The sequence below is a fragment of the Cariama cristata genome, unplaced genomic scaffold (genome assembly GCF_000690535.1).
Source record: "Cariama cristata isolate BGI_N322 unplaced genomic scaffold, ASM69053v1 scaffold39936, whole genome shotgun sequence".
Classification (NCBI taxonomy): domain Eukaryota; kingdom Metazoa; phylum Chordata; class Aves; order Cariamiformes; family Cariamidae; genus Cariama; species Cariama cristata.
Genome location: NW_009623369.1, coordinates 1 through 18134, shown reverse-complemented (window position 1 = coordinate 18134; position 18134 = coordinate 1). Strand labels below are relative to the sequence as shown.

The following is an 18134-nucleotide window of genomic DNA, read 5'->3' as shown; positions in this document are numbered from 1 at the left end:
CCGGCCCAGCCTTAAACGGTGACACCTTCACACAAAGGGCACAGAGTAAAGATCAATGACAAAAATACCAGACAATTCTGTTACAGAACAGCATCTCAGAGAGAGTGAGCATGCTCTCTCACTAAGGACATAGTGAATAAAGAGAGAAAATAAAACCAGGTGAAAAGAGCATTGCCATGAGCATATGGATATGACAATGGGAAAACAAGTGATATTTCTGCCCAACACCGCACTGTCTAGGCAAATTCAGCACAGAAGTTAAATCAAAAAGTAAAGTCTATAACGAGCTTTGTGGAGTCCTTGGAATTAGCAAGTATGGGACTGATAGATATCTAAGTGTTTGACTGAAGCACTACATGGGAAAATCCCAAATATCAATTCAGAACAGAAGAAAAAATTGCATCCTCAACAAGGAAAGAAGAGTTATTCCATTAAAGAAATTAAAAACTTAAACAGTAGCTTGTAACCACAAATACTGTACAGGTTACAAAGTTGTGGGGGTTTTTATCTATAGTAAAGATTAGAAAAATAACAGGACTTCCAAACAGCTATGGTGGGCCATGGCTAAGGACAGACATGTTGTTTTAGTTGTGCTACTCCATATCCAGGGCTTCACAGTACACAACAGTCCACGAATTACCCATTCCGCACTGTAGCCCTAAGTACTCCTACCACTCCCATTCCCCTGCCACCTCTCGCAGCTCCTCTCCACTTCCCTCCTACGCAGATACTACAACTTGATGGAGCTTCAGGTAACCACAAGCAGCCCTAGACATAACTATGCAACAGATCCATCCCCTTAACTGTACAACATTCTTCCCTGAATTACAGCTTCCCTTTCCTCCCCCCTCAATCTTTCACAAGAGCAAGTGAAAATTCCCCAAGCATTCTTTGACAGCTATGCTGACGGGCTCAGAAAATGCAATGTAAGCACCTCCAAAATACCATAACAATATAAAGCTACGTAAAGGGGATTACTCCCAGGGGACAAAGTGTCAAATTCATTCTCCAAAGTAATTCAATACTTTAATACAATGGTGCAGATGAATATATGCAAGTGATAACTGTAACAGAACATTTTGGCTTTATCTATACATAAACATTTGAACAAGTGTAACTGAAAAGACATGTATCTAATTAGACCAACGTCCGTTTGTACTAGGACACTTCAACCAAACTGACTAACGTTGAATTAAATGGACTTCGGACATCACACTGGTTTGCCCACTTGATATCCGAGAGTTATATAGGTTAATGACAATCTCAGTTATGCATTGGTGCGAGTGGTCTATTTTACAGTGCATATACTTATCATAGTATGAACTGCACATGAACCAATCGCATGCCAGTCAAAATTTTTAAAAGCAGTAACTCTAAGCTTCAGTAAAATGACTTACGTATGGCAAACCAGAACGTATTGCATTTTCTCTAGTGCAAAGGGATGAAATCTCACCTGTAGCACCCAGGTAAAAAACTAGATTAGAGTTTAGTTAGAACTGATGATTATTGTTAACATTAAACAAGACCCAAAAAAAAGTCACTTTGTATAGCAATGACGAGACATGTAATTTTATTACAAGCTGCAGTAAATGCAATAAGGTACACTGTGCCTGTCAGTTTTCAAATTAAATACAAATGTCAAATGACAATTTTACATTTTCCCTTTAGAAGCAAGTTTTTAAAAGCTGAATAGGCTAACCAGTTGTAACAACAACAAAAAACCCCAGACGTTGTGATAACAAAAAGCAAAATGCAACTCTTACCACTCCCAGTTTTTCAGAAGCATTAGCTTTCCACAGACGAATATTCATCTCATCTGAGCCACACAGAATATATTTGTTATCTGAAGTCCATTTTACAGTGATGACATGCTGCATTCGTTTTGTATGATATACCTCCCTAAAGCAAAGGGAAACATTTTTAAACGATCTATCATCACCCTTCCCAACATTACCTTTCAAATAGCAGAAGGCATTCTGTTCAAGGAAAAATTTGGGTTTTAGATTTTTTTAAAAAGCAACAACAAAAAGTGACTTTTTTTAAACACTGTGCTGATCTTAGATTTATATAAAGAGAGATTCAAATAAAGCGTGATGGTTAGACTGATAAAGGCCAACCTAGGATAAGATGCGTTTTAAATAACTGCTTTCACAGAAATGACAGTAAATAGCTAAAGAGTAACTCTTTTCGCAAAATGTGCCATGAGTATACAGTATGATATGCATACTGTTCCCAAAATAATTTTCATTAATAAGAAGTTATACTGATCAAACATTACAGACTAGGACTACAGAAGAATGAGTGCCAAAGAATCTGACACCACTGTTATGAACAGAAAGAGAACAGTAAATAAACAGCCCCGGCTGTCCATTTATGACATAACAATGGATTGGCTACTTGTCATCGTGATTTCCCTCCTTCCTCCCAAAATGGACTTATTGTCTAAAGGACTCCTAGGAAAAATTTTAAAACCCTAAAAACTCAAAGAAAAGTCTCCAGTCCTGCAAACAAGAACTCAACAAGAAGCATGAGCTAGTAAAAAAGGATTCAGAACAGCTCTGCGATTATTAAAGCACACATTTAATTTCTGCCGATCAGACTCCTGCTCAACAAATGCTGGCACCTGTTGAAAAATTTCTACATGCTGCATTTAAACCAATATTTAAATGAAACTTATCTAATTTTCATTAAGTATGTACAATATTATTCATAAAGTTATTCTTTTATTTCTGCTATAAAAATATAGGACTAAGTACACTTTTCTGGTAATTTTAATTATTTATTAGCATTCTAAAGGTGAAGAATAAGTAAGGCCCACTTATTGTCCACTAATACCCACTCCTTTGGTATATCAGTCACGCACTACAGCTTATAGACCATTCTTTCTTCTACCCAGTTATTTTTACAAGTAAAATCCAAGTAGTAATGAAATGCAAATATGGAAACCACACCTACTCAACAGCTACAGAAAAACTACACTGGGGTTGAGCTGGAGGGGTTGCGAGAAAAACAAAAGTAATCAATATATCACCTTAAATAAGCTTTAATAAGCTTAACCACCTCTTTTAATCCACACTCAAGTGATGCTCTACAAGAGCAACCATATGAAAGACTGAGCACAAGTACCTTCAGAAAACATTAACAGTCACATCAGCTTTTTACTGATGTTGATGTTTAATAGCATATGTGCACAAACACATTTTCATAAGCATTTCTCTGCTTAACTCTCATTTACTGTCTCACTCGGTAACAAAGCTATTCTTCACCCACCTTTGGGGAACTAAGTACTTCAGCCTTTCCCTCTCCTGTTGCTGTCATCACAAGTCATTAAATATTGTTCTCAGGGGGAAAAAAAAAAACCCCACACAAAAAAACACAAAAAACAAACAAAAAAAAAACATAACACAAAACCGGGCCAAATAATCTGGATCTGTCACTTAAAAAATTCACACAGACATCCGGTTCTGTTTACCAAGAATTTACTAAATTTAATCAACTTCATAATAAATTTTATTTCTTATGGCTAATCAATTTCCTAATTTGAATTTTCATTTTAAATTAAAATAGAAAGCAATGGAAGTTAGGAGTTTTTCAGACTGGCAGGAGATCAAAAGTTAAAACTGGAATACCATCAGGATCCTTGTTTACAGATACTCTTAACTGCCCTCTCAGCTTTCCAAGAGGGATCAGATCTTCCATGTGGAGACTTTTCTCCATTCCACGGGATTAACTGCAACTGTGCAATTCTGAAAAAGCCCAGCTTCTAAAGAATTTTAAGTGTTCCAGAATGTCCTAGTCAGCTTACATGAGACTAAGTTCTTCATTTGTAAGGCCTTTGCTCACTGGATTTACAGCTACCACACAGAGCGGGGGGAAGAAAGGGGAGACAAAGAGGAAAGTTCCTTCCACAGGCCTTGGCAACAATCTGCTATAACGTGGAACAAAGCCTCTTACCATTGCATTATGGGATCTGCAAACTTCCCCTGAATGATGTGCTTAACTTAGTAATATTCACAAAAGTGGTGATACGCAATTCCATAGAAAAGAAAATCTGCAGATCACAGGAGCTGCTAACCATATTGTTTAATACTGTAAGAATTTAAAAAAAAAGAAAACAAACCCACAAAGGAACTGCAATACCTAATTACATTTAAAATATTATTGCAAGACAGGAAGAAAATGAAAACTACCTGTAGATTAAAGGAACATGCAAACAGCCCCTCTTAATCTTTAATGCAATATAGGAGCACACAAAGAGTTACGCTGAATAATGCATATATAACTGCATCATTCAATAATAAAAATATACTCCTCCTCCAATCAGTATTTCAACATTCCCACTCCTCAACCCACCTACAACTTGACCTAGTAGCAATTTTTGGGGGGAGGGCGAGGTTGGAGACAGGAAGGCAATTAGAAGTAAAATAAAGTTAAGAATAAAGAAAAAAGAGGAAGAACTGACAAAGAATAATGGAAGTAGGTTTATGAAGAACAAATGATACCAGACAGATCTGATAACTTTCTTCAATTTCCAAACTGAAAAAAAAAAAAAAAGGGACACAGTAGATCCAATCTGAACTTCAGCAAAATATTTAATACATCGCCTTATGAAATCTTACATGAAAAACTAATTCAAAGTTAATTGTATTCAAAGCATTGTGACATGAATCAAAACTTGGTTAACAAAATATGAACAAAAGGTCTAAGCGTACTGATCGAGACATGGTATGGTTTAGTGGGTTTAGTGGGCATGGTGGCGTTGGGTAGAAGGTTGGACTTGATCATCTTTGAGGTCTTCCAACCATAACAATTCTATGAAACACATCACAAAAGTGTCCCAACCTGATCCTCAGGAACTCATACAACAATGAATTGTTGTAACATCTTTAGAAATCATCCATATAGGATGAAGATAGTCCCTATAAAATCAAACGCTACAAGTTGTAAGGCACTGTACTGTATCTGTTGCCACTTAAGATTTCCAAAATGACCTAAAAACGTTAAACATGCATATAGAGGGAAATAAGATGGGATTCATCTTGGTAAAATACAAATGAGTACACCCAAGAACAATAATCCACTGTAATTTTAAGTCAAAACTGCATAAGTACTGCTATCTGTTAAGCAGAAGTTCTACTTATTCCAGAATTGTCAGTCACCTACATGACCTGTCAATCTCAAGTTATACACAGAATAAGATTTCAATATTCACAGGAAGTGAATGCTCCAATGAAGATGTTAATGAATGAATTCAGAATTTTGAGGACTAGGGAGGGAGGTCACTGGAATGAATGACAGCAAGAGAGAAAGGTGTAAAAAAAAAAAAAATCACTCACCGGCTGTGACCTTTGTCTACAGGAAAAATGCGGACAGATTTATCAAAGCTGGCAGAGACAAATTCTTTCCCAGTAGGTGAATAATCCACATCAAGAACAGCAGACACATGATCCATATGCACCATCACAGGCGATTCAAGAAAGCGCATATCAAAAGTATATAAGCTTTAAAATAAATACAACAACAGCTTAATACCTTAACAACTACTAAGTAAATAGTACACTTTTGCTGAACAGCTACTTTAATCAGACATAAACCACACTTAAGGATAGATCCATATTGCAGAAGAAACTCTTTAAAACTGCTCAAAACACATGAAAAGAAAGAATGATGCACTTAGGACTTGAAAAAAGTTTAACCAGAGGCTTTAGTTAATGGGATCAGACGTAGGTTTCTTGCTCACTGACAAAGAACAGACAGTGTCCACTACTCCCTTCATCATCTGTTCATGAGTCACTGATAAATCCTATTTCTCCAGCCACCATACGGTCCTCCTTTACTCCATCTTCAGATAGAAGTATATAACCTGAACTTGGACAAGCGTCTCTGAATCATTACAGCAAGTCTATCAAGTGTGCAAGGTTTCTAGATAATCCCATAAGGGTACTGTGAAGAGTGTACTGTGAAGTTCCCATTTGGTTGGCACCCTTTCCTACTGCCTAATCGCCTTTAGGCCAGACAATGTAGGAGTCCAAGGAAAGCTTGGTCCTTCAATACATGGAGATACATAGTTCAGCCGAGATACAATAGATACAATACATAGTTCAGCAGAGCACACTATCTGTAGAAAAGTATTACATTAAAAATAAACACACAGCTGCTGGACTACAGCTCATTTGCTCTTAAGCACTTCAAAGCTCAGGTGAGGTCTGCCTGTACTCCCTTTGAATGAACAAGCTCACTGATACACAGCAAGGTATAATAACCAAGTAGGTTATTAACTTGCCTAGTGCCAATAAGCAAAGGTTATTTACAGACAAAACATTTAATGAAACCTGCTTAAGAGATACTATTTAGTAGAACTACTATATTAAAAATTTGTAATTTAGCAGGTTTCTCACCCTCCTTGCTGCAGATGAATGCATAACTGGAATTAATTCAATGTCTCTTATTCAACAGTTTACTGGCAACTATTGCTTTTTCCTTCTAAATTCCCCAACAAAAAGTATGCTAGCATCATATTCAAAACAGCTACTCCAGCTAACACTTGCATGTGCATTGTTGATATATGCATTTGCCACTGCACTTAATACTGATTGTTTTAGTTTGCAAGAGGACAGTTGCTGGTGACAGTAATAGCTACCATTTTTACTTTAGCAAGGGGCAGGGGTGAAGACATATAAACAAACGGAGTAGGTAGCCTGGTAGCCTTACCATACCATAACCAAAATAGGTGAAAAGCAGTACATTAGATACACCACCCACTTTCAAGGTCTGGGCCAGATTCCACTTCCTTGGTAAAAATAGCCTTAAGATAAGAGATAAAATCCCTGTGTTCTAGAAGAAAACAGTAATCTATTGTTAGATCACCAACTTCCTGGAAAAAAGGATATGGAGCACATTTTGCAGTGGCCTAGTTTTGAAGAGGCAGCTTTTTCAATAACAGATTAGCTGTTCACATGAATAGTATTGTTCAAAAGTAAAAAAAACTGCTCTGAGACATTGAAAGGATAAGTATTGCAGGCTCAAACTGTTTCACAAAAGATTTTTTTTTTAAGAAATGTTCTCATCAAAATAGCTGATCAGTACAATATATCAAGCTTCACAAGAGCTGGCAAGAAAATAAACACTTATGTTGCCTCAGACTGGAACAATAGTACTTATCTTCCAGGTCTGTTGTAAGTTACACTTGCATTGGTTCAGCTGCATTTTTTCTAAGTTATACTGTGTTTTTCCCACTCAGGCACCAACATACAGAGAAAGAGGCAGTCTACTATCAAATCTCTCTTTTTTTTTTTTTTTTTAAATCAGTGAGCCTATTAATTCTCTCTGTTACTTAAGTGATTCAAGTTTAGAGGTTAAGTAGTTTTGTAAAAAATTATTTTAGCATGATGATATATCACCAAGATACAGACTAAAAACATAACATGCTCAGGATTATCAAAAAGCAAGGTCACACTTACTTGTAATCTTCATTTGCTGCAGTAAAAACGAAGGCTTCCATGGGGTTCCAACATAGTGTATTTGTCCTCATGTTCAAGATAACCTGAAAGATATTTACATATTGCTACCTTGTTATAGGCAGCAAAACACTCACTACAGTTCAAAACTTCCTATACCTCTGGAGACAAGTACTTTCCAGACACAGAATTATGGCCGAGGAATAGCGACATGAGAACGTTTCCTTACAGCGTTAGCACTGGAGTTCAAGAACTTCCATCTCTCATCATATGCTCACTGCTTTGTGCTACACAACAATTTTTTACAGATTTTCCTGTCTAAGTCATCTTAGAAACAAATTCTTCTAAAGCAGTCATTTAACATGTAAACATGTTAGTGGTTAACATGTACACCTGGAACTTCTCAAAAATTTCACTTCTCCATCATATTTACATGAACCTTTAGTTATCTATAAACACACTTAACTAAACCATTATTTCAAGGGATATAGCCACTAATTGATGCTGTGAACCAGCATTTGCAAAGCCATTATAACATTTTGATGTTTTCCCAGTTATTACTATCCCTTCATTATTTTGCCTCTGAAATCGCAGTTCATAAATTCTCTGGGACAGTTGCCATTTCTTGAAGTGCCAAGCAACGTATGTAGAAGTTCCTGTGTTGTGATCTACTCACCACTATCACTGTATTAGTAGTGAATCATTTACTACACATTTGTAAGATCTGCTCACTGATAGTAAGGATATGGCTACAGAGAGGCCAATTTGCCTTGAAGTGAGAGGAAGGAAGCTGATGACAGCCTAGTAAGACCCTTCTACTTTGCTAACAGTGGACTAGACAAGAGGCATTAAGAAGCTGTACGTCAGATACCCCCACCTTGAAGGGCAGCTGTGGCAGTAACAGCTGGGCCCCTGCGGAGGTCATCCGACACCCCCGTATGACACAACGGCTTTGAAAGCTCTTCCAAGACTCAGCAGCAGCCAACCATTGTATTTAAAAATAAATCCCATACAGTACGCCTGACACAAAGTAGATGTATAATTACAGAGCAACTTACTAACAAACTGAACAACTCTAAACAGGATTTTCCACAATGCTCCAGGCCAGCTATAATCCTACTTGAAAATCCTGAAATTTGAGTGTTTAACGCTATGGTACTCCCAACATATTTTTGTTCTCAGCTTACTATACCAAACACCATACATTTACATACATGTAATGAAATACAGTTGTATAATTACAACTTTTACAACAATGAACACAATTTCAAAGCAAGTTAATAGTGATGATCTCTACTGAACCCCCTCCCTCCCTAAAAAAAGATTATGATTTTATGAGGGTGTGCATATTCTCATGATTCTCTTTCGCCATAAGTCCTCATTTTCTAGGTAACATTATCTTGTTCAATATAAAATCTGCACTGCAAAATAAAGTTCATTTTCAGAAACAACATGCATCCAGAACTGAATGTAATCTTCAGATGTCTAAAGGGATCTCTACTTTAAAAAGTTACTTTACTGAAAAGATAGGCCACTGAAATGCCCTATATTTACAGTAATGTAACAACTAGAATTTGTCAGATTTCAGTATTGCTCTTCTAGTTATAAACTTTGCACATATCTGGCAAGGTAATTATCAAGGAGGGTTCTTTATTTTTCCCTGTCCAAGTTCTTCAGCCACTGCAAAATGAGTACACGATCAATGTTAACACATTATATATATAACAGATATTCTAAATCATGCCACAAAATAACTTTAATATTGTCGAAAAAATCCAGCTCTTTTTCAAAAGGGGTCAGGTTTGGTCAAAGTCCACAGTCCGCATCTTGCTTCACGATTTTTTCACCCAAATTTACAAGCATTCAGCTTATTTTAGCAGTGGCATTTGGAATTAAAATAGTGCCTAAGAAAAGGGTTCTCTGTACAGTTCTAGCATTACATTCAGGAACAACTACGTAAGGTAACCTGGGCTGGAAGTGATTTAAGTTGCTGTAAATAGGTTAATAATGGCATTTCAGAACTATCTAAATCTATAGCAGAGCCATCTTCTGAGACTATTTTTTAATCAATTGTAGATACACTTAGTCATTTCGTAAGAAAAAGTCCTTATTAAGACAAGTCAAAGTTGTGAAGTCCCTGAAGACTTTGTCATCTTGGTTTATTTATTTTAACTGTGACCAGTTGCTTACAAAGAATGTCAGCCCAGAAATTTTGAGATTACTTTAACACAAAGCCGGATCACCCAAATAATTAATCTGTCCTTCTTCACTACCCACAAGGTATTTGGTTGAGGTGAACAGCTGAGAATGTTACAAGCAACAGACAACACAGCTCCTGTCAGCTGTTTAAATGCTAAAGTCTATCTTTAAAACATCCTAAGCTTTCCTGTGGTCCTGTAAGTTGCATAAGAATTACTTTTAAAGTGTACCAACAGTTGCATAAGAATTACTTTTAAAGTGTACCAACTTCTGTTAAAACATCTTCCTCTTGTCATGCAAGAAGATCGCTTCCCTTCATCTTTTCCCAGCTTTTTTATGCTAGTCCTTATTTTGCACTTAGGCAGCATCTCACCATCTTCTCCATCCCTCTGTGAAACATAACAACTTCGAACTCACAGACAGGACAAACAGGCAAGAGAGCTACTGTTTCACGATGTGTCAAGCTCTACTCCTATTTCCCTTAAGGAAGGGACTCCCACTGAGTTCCAAACTCGGGGCAGTGTGTGAGCTGCTTTGCTGATCAAACACCAGGAACACAGCAGTGCTAGAAGTCAGTGCCCATACAGAGGTAAGGTACCTCTAACAAGCAGCACCTTTTTCTTGAGAGTTACAGAGCTCTTAGCTCTCAATGCAGAAATGGACATTCAACCTGCTTCTCCACAGGAGAATCATCCCTATCACAGCAGGAAACTGAGTACTGTATCCACAGATGCAAGGAAGCATTCATCAGTGTTTTACTCCTATAGCAGGAAATGCACCTAAGCATGCTGCTTACTATGTGAGATACACACATATATATATGCAGACATGTATATATACTTTTATATATTTAGCGTATATACATATGTAAAATTCTGTTGGATTCAAACTTCGTTCAGAAAGGCTCAAACTACATCCTTTTAACTTGTAACTGCAGATCTTCAGCACTGGCTGTGTTCATTTCAACATTCAGGTCTCCAACTGGCATCACTGACAATTTTTTATAAGCACTATCTCAGTGGCCCAAATGAAACATCATTGAAAATTGTTGAGCCACAGGGAAAGCAAGCAATACTGTTATGCCAACAACTTGCCTATTTTATAACTCAGTTAAGTACCATTATAGCATTCTAGTGTATATCAGACCAGTGCCATTGCAGACAGTACATAACATACCAGAAGGATACTGAGTGTATATTCACAAGCCAGAATATTGTATTTCAAGAAGAAAATTGTTAGAATAGTTCTAGGGTTCAAAACTACTGAACTTCATTGAGGTTAATATATGTGTATGAATTACTAACTTCTTGTTTTAAATCAATACATACATTCTGTTAAAGATAAACAGGAAAGTTCATGTCATTGGTAAATTCCATATATAAATACAACTTTGATTTCACTGCAAAGGATTTCTGAATGTTTATACTAGGTGCATAGAGGAGGGTTCATCCTTATGTGAAACACCTTTTCAAATGCAGGGCAAGGCTCTCCAATGGTGGAAAGGAAATGCCTTAGAAGTTACCTTGTTTCCTTCTGGCAAGAAGTGGGGGTGGAAGCACACATACACAGACAGAACGCAATGTAGGAACATAAAGTTCTTCTTGTGAAATTGCTGTCAGGTCAGGCACTTTATCAAGAATTACAACAGAGTGAGCATGACAGCCCATTTGAATGCAGAAAAGGGCCCTTCTAGCGCTGCATGATTTAAATCCCAACATTAATTCAAACTCAGTTAAAAGACTCAAAATTAGACAATGAAAAGTCAGTGCACTCACAGTTCAGAGTTTCCCTTTCTCTATCGTCATCAACAGTTACAGACTATTAACATATTCAGTATGATTATTAGGGTCATAAGCTTCTGTTAAAAAGAAAAATATTACCTTCTTTAATGGAGTTGATTTTCTCATATCATATAGCACAATATTTCTGTCAGAAGCACAGCTTCCCAAAAGGTATGTCTGAAAAAAAAAAAAAAAGGAAACAAAAAATCAGTGTGTATGGTCTTCTAAACACTTCTAGAGTGTGGTTAACAGCTCACATTTGATACCTAAGCTATTTCACAATGCTGTTAGTCAAACAGTTCCTTTTTCAGTCAAAGACAGACATTCATCATTCTTTATGTGTAGCTAATTACTCAGCACAAACATTTTAAATAGCTTCCCTGTAAGATTCATAATCCATTCAGTCCTCTGCTTCAAAACTAACAAGCAATTCCTCATAAACATTTCATCTACAAACACATCCCAGCCAAGAGGTATATAGAAATTGCTGTAGATCATCAAATGCAATTGTTTTGCCATGGGGAGGGGGAGAAGTCTTGGTCACAGGGAGTACAGTACTGGAACAGATGAGAGCTCCACAGCCAAGTAACAGCTACATTGTATGACTGAGGTACGGGATATATACTGCTGTGGGCAGAACAGAAACAATCCTACTTCTCTTTCTCCTCTCCCCTGCGAACAGAGACGAGACAAAAATACGAAAATATATGGTACTACATTCCAAAACAATATAGCCATAGAAATACATGTATACATCCCCCTAAATATTATGTTATATATCAAAATCTAAATTTGGAAGAAGCTGTTAAAGATGGTGTAAACAGAGTTTAGATCTTACACTGATCAAGAAAAATATTGACTTCCAATATATAACAGAAACATTACCTCAATGGGATTAAACTTTACACTGCTTATGCTATCAAAACCCCATGTCAGAGAACACATGGGAGTTGTCCTTTGCTCATCCCAAATGTCCACTTGATGGCCACAGGTGGCAAAAACAGCTTCCTTCCAGTGGTGATCAATTCCTGTATACACTGTCTTTAAAAGAAAAAAAAAACTAAAAAAAAACCCAAAACAATTTACAAAACCAATTGTATACTTAAATATGCAAGTATGCTGTTATAAAAAAGATCAACAAATCACTGCATATAGAGTCTGCCATTTTTTTTTCATTTATATTACCCAAAACCAAGTCACCACTGCTACCAGAAACTAAGCTTTATCAGATGTACCCTTACACAGCAGACTAGCTTCCTGTGTACTCAATGTGCATGCATGCATTTCTTGTTAATTTGCAATGGAGTCAGCATTAGAAGCCTATTTACAAAGTCCTGACTGACTTTAAAGCAAATGGAAATTTTAAGGGTACAACTACAAATTTTCAATGGAGACCTGAACAGATTCCATAGATACTACAATAATTAAGGAATTTCAAATCATCTACTTATGAAAAGCATTTAACGCTGTTCTTAAAGTAAGCTTATCATTAATTGAAAGTGCTGAAGTATATATTTTTAGTCTGCTTTTGTCAAAGAGAAAGATGTAAAGTTAACATTTTTTATTGAATGGCTGCAAGGTACTGGCATGAAAAGGAAGTTATTTAATGCAGACTAAGAACTGACAACGCACATCTGAAGAGAAAGAGACTACAGAAAGATCTGACCAGTTCGCAGGAAAGAGATGATCATTAGAGACAGATCTAAGCAGTCTCCGATTGCATTTGAGATATACCTTTCTGGTTACATGTAAAATAAATGTAATAAAAACTTGAAGATACTTCAGAAGTGCCATTATAAAATTTGATGCCATCACCTTACAACCCATTATGATAACAGGTGATATCAAACTATTTCTCTCTCTCCTCCAAAAGCTAGGTAAGAATTGGTTCAAACTTAATACAAAAGAAGAGGTGGGGGGGTGGGGGGTGGAATTAAAACTTAGATTTACTACCTTTCCAAGAATTGTATGAATAGGTTCTTCTTCTTCTCCATATTCTGGGCTCTCCATTTTCCACTGCTTCACAGTTTTGTCATCACCAACCTAGAAATATCAGAGAAAGCATGTACAGTTTTACATAAATATATTCTGGGTTTTTTACTAGATGTGCTTAGCAATTAAGCACAGGCAGCCTTTCAAGAGAGCATGATCTATGACATACGTAGAAGTGCCTTCTCCTGCCTATTCCGTGTTTCCTTTTATACCTCCAAGCTGAAGATTAGTTCTCCTTGTCATAGTATTTCACTGGAAACTGAGAAGGTACACATACATTGTCTGGTTAGAATGGAGTTAACATCCTTCATAGCAGCCCATATGGCACTGTGGTTTGGATTTGTGGCTAAAACAGTGCTGATAAGGCACCAGTGTCTTGGCTGCTGCTGAACAGTGCTTGCACAGCATCAAGGCGTTTCCCCCCCACGCGCTGTCAGTCATCATCCCTGCCTCCCCCATCAGCAAATAAGCTATGTGTGGGCAATAGACTGGGAGGAAACACAGACACGACAGATGACCTGAATTGGCCAAAGGAGCATTCCATACCATATAACATCACGCTCAGCAATAAAAACTGGGGTAGTGGAAGAAGAAAGGGGAGGTAGGGGCTGGCTTCCAAAGTGGCTGCTGCTTAGAGACTGTCTGGGAATTTGTCTGCTTGTGAAAGGAGGAGATTGATTTCCTGTTTGTCCCTCTTTCCCCCACCACCTCCACTTCCCTTCCCCCCCCCACCTCCACTTCCACCTTTCCTTCACCTATTCACCTGTCCTTATCTCAATCCATGAATCTTTTCCAGTTTCCAAAAGAGATACTTCCAGGGTTGAATAGGAAAAAGGTGAGCTGGAATGACGACTGGTTTTTTTATGCTACATTTTGTGATTCTTAATCAAATGGCATCTTAAACTGCAAATTATTTTCTGGAAGTAATTTTGATGAGCATGTAGACAGTTAAAAGGCACTTTCCACCTCAGTTGCTCCAGTTGCCTGTTCCTAATGCAATGCTGCCTCTTGCACTATGCCAGCACAAGCTTTTGCCTGGCTGTGCTGGCAAAAGCTTGTGGATCAGGCAAACTGGTCAAAAAAAAAAAAAAAAAATTTAGCTATATAAGTTTAACTTCCTCTCCTGACAGCACTACTACTGTTTCTTCTTCCACTCTCCCAATTTTCAAGCAGAGGGATTGTCAAAAGGTGATTCTAATTTCGAGTCACTTCAGATATAGAGGAATTCATAGCAAAAAATTCTAACTACTGTCCTCATGACCTGGTATGTACTTCAGAAAAGACATAGTAGTAAAAATAGCTCTTCTATGCCCAGCTCAAAAGAAGCAAAATCCAGGACACTCTAGTTTTCAAAACTACTTCTTTTTCTTGTATGATCTTAGAATTGTTTTAATGCAAACAGGAAGACATACTATTTCCAGATGGTTTACATGCAACTGAGTCAGTTGTGGTTGACATAAGTTAATAAAGCTTAATTAACATGGAACCATCTTTACTTAATCAGCTTATCTTTAATCATAGTACAAGCAAATGATTACTTTTTCATGTGTTTGTACATCTTTCAATGAACACTATCTACTACTTCAATGAAAACTAGTTTACTCAAGTTTTAATTACATGACCATCCATTAGCAACTTTCTGGTATTTATCCCTTCAATAGTATGCAATAACATCCATACTACAACATTAAAAAAAATTTCCTCAGAAATAGAATTGTCAGGTTCACCAAAAACTTTAATAAATGTATTCATACACTATTTAAATATTGTATGGTAGAGAGTAAGTTGCTCACTGGAAAGCAGATGGTGCACAGGCACTCTGTACTGCTACACTGCACTGAGGAGACACATTATACTTACAGTAAAGAATGATGTACCACAGAAACGAGCACACATGCCTCGAACAAAGCCTTCATGGGCTTGTATAGTACGAATACACTGTCGTCTGGTCAAGTTCCAAATTTTAACCTGTTAAAAACAGGAAAGTATTCTGCTGTTATTTAAGTTTTCTACAGCCCACAACTGCAGTTCATAATTCAAGTAGAAGAGATCACACATGTTGTAATCAAATGGCACAGCTGGCTCAAACATTGGCCAGATTTTATAATGTCAAAGCTACTTAATTATTCCTTTCTTGAAAAAAATATTTTCAAGTGTGGTTCTTTCTTTCTTACCCTTTTACTCACTCTATCAGTGGGTAAGAAATCTGGCCAATGTTTCATACAAGTTTATACCCCTCCTCTCTGAAAATGTTAATCTCCCTTACACTACCGCATGATATATGTGCCTTCTACAAAAAGCAGAAAGCAACCAGCTACCCAGAAGACACCTTTACAATACACAAGTACTATCAAATAAACAAGGTAAGGGCGGGACAGGACAGAGAAGACAGGCAATTTTTTTCTGCAACTGACTCCAATTAAAGTGCCCTTGCTTGCTATTTGTAATATTTATGCAAAATAATCAAACAAATACAAGGTTAGCATTTTCTATGCAATACATTAAATTATTATTCCAAAAAGTTTTTGGTTGTGTGCCCCCTCTCCCTAGCTCATCTGACTTCACGTAATCTTGTTAATCTGCAGCAGTTTGACTTCTTCAAGGGGAGGAGGGGGGTCGCGTGGGCAGCAAAAAGCAACTGCTATGGACTCTAAATACTAACATTCTCTGCTCCATCCTGAGGAGCTGAATGTCACAGCCTCTGCTCATAGCTGAACAGCTGAGAGCTGCTGCTTTTTGTGTGCTGGGAGATTACAACCTGCAGTTGAGAAACACTGCCCCAAACTGGGTAAGCTGCACCTTCTGAGAGAGGATAGGGTATCATGCTGAACAAGGACACAAAAGAAAAGTACGCAGGGGGTATTTAAATAACACAAAACCAACAAAACCCACATACACACAAAAGAGAAAGGAAAAAAAGGAAGACAGACAAGTACCTTGTTTGTTGTGGTTTGTAACTGCAGCTTACCTCTCCATCACAAGCTCCAGATAGCACTGTAGACAAACTCTTTGGATGTTTGGCCATGCAATTAACTCCATCTCTGTGGCCATCAAGCGAGCTAAGAAAGGGTTTTGCAAACACACGTTCCAGCTTTGTTGCATTCAGAGCTCTTGTGTACTCTCGTGGAACCTCAAATGGATGCAATGCAGGGTCATAGTTTCTTGGAACTGCAGTAAGAGTAACACACACATTAGAAACCCATGGTATGTAGTGTAGTTCAAGGCAAGCTGAATTCAAAATCTCTTCTCTTTGATTTTCCTGCCATGGGAGAATTTTCTGCAACATGAAGATTTTTGCTGTTCCTACTGTTTTTGAAATTAGTCACTGGGATCATTAGTATGCTCATTTAATAAGCTCAAAGTTAATAAAGTCTGAAATAACTGAAATTATTTGACATCCTTTCCAAGGGAAGATACGAATGTACACAACAAACTGGTAGTTGCAGATACCTTGCAACTATTATTTCAAACAAACAAACAACTACAAAGCAAAAGCAACCAAAAAAAATGCCACAATACCAACCTCCTACCACTAAACTCTAACATACACCAAAAGGACACAGCTACACGGACACGCACAAAGAGAGGCAACCTAGCTCTCTTCACATTTAGTCAGCTGCAAGCCAGCCCTGGCTCAGAACTGAGACTCATTAGTTTCGTTAGCTTGGTCTTCTGCTAACACTACCTGGTTTCCCAGACAGGAGTGTTTACATCCAGTAAGCTTCAAGCAAGGAACTCTCTGCGTTCGCCTACATAGCTATACCTTACAATAAATTGAGAAAGACAGCGGATATTGACACTGTGCTTGGTTTTTGTCTCTTTCATGCAAAAAGGTTGAAAAGCCAGTAGAGCAACTGACAACAGATCACTCATTAAGAATTGGTACTTAGTTCAGTCTGCTGGTTTCCAAAGACGTATTTGATGCATATCAAAACCTCTAAAATCCCTGATGAAACAGAGGTAGCACTCTGTAAGATGACAGAGAATTTAATTTAACAGCTTACACGCAACTTCTACCTAGAAAATCAAGATATATTCAGCTACCGTCCCAGTGTGTAACTTCTAATGGAATATTTTTCCATGTTGTAAGTATATAACCACAATTAAATAACTAGAAAATGTTAGTTATGATGCTACTTTGCACAGCATAGCCACCTACCTCTAATTCAAGCAAATAATGAAGCACATGCAATTTTAAATAATACAGGTCCATTGTACTGCTCAAAACAGTTTGATTTAGTGCATCCCAGACACTCAGAGTTTTATTCCTGCTCTTTCTGACAAAGGGTGGCCATTTCACAAACTTTATTTCTGACACTAGGTAGAAACTAAACCTCATTTACACCATGTTGCAGAGATGAAACTGCCTGACTGTGTAAGAGCAGTTCTACAGAGAATGAGCAGAACAGAGCATGGAAAGTCATCATCTCATCTACCAGGCTACAGCTGCTGCATCTAAAAATGCGTAAAAACTACGTGATTTTTGCCAGTTTTAATAAGGGATATGCAAGAAGCGGGATGAGATCTACCAGGAAAGAAACAGTAGTAAGTGCAAGATTGCTAAGAGTAACGTAGGTAACACTAAGGGTAGTCTCGGAGTACCAGAACGGCGACTAACCACCCCCGCCCCAACTCCGCACTCCGGCTCTAACGGCGTTCCCGGACCACGCTTGGCACCCCAAGAACCCGGATTTCGGCAGCCGGA

The 18134-nt window shown here is 37.6% G+C and overlaps 1 protein-coding gene across 1 annotated transcript; it reads right to left on the bottom strand.

The window, feature by feature from the left end:
• Window positions 1-1763: 1763 nt before the first annotated feature.
• Window positions 1764-16715, bottom strand: DCAF13 (DDB1 and CUL4 associated factor 13; the record flags this gene model as incomplete). Its single annotated transcript, XM_009702707.1, has 8 exons — window positions 16398-16715; window positions 15290-15397; window positions 13391-13480; window positions 12323-12478; window positions 11537-11614; window positions 7461-7543; window positions 5337-5501; window positions 1764-1899 (listed from the first exon to the last, which is right to left on the bottom strand). Coding segments are annotated over exons 1-8 (1134 nt in total), but the record flags the coding sequence as incomplete, so codon positions are not given.
• Window positions 16716-18134: the final 1419 nt, after the last annotated feature.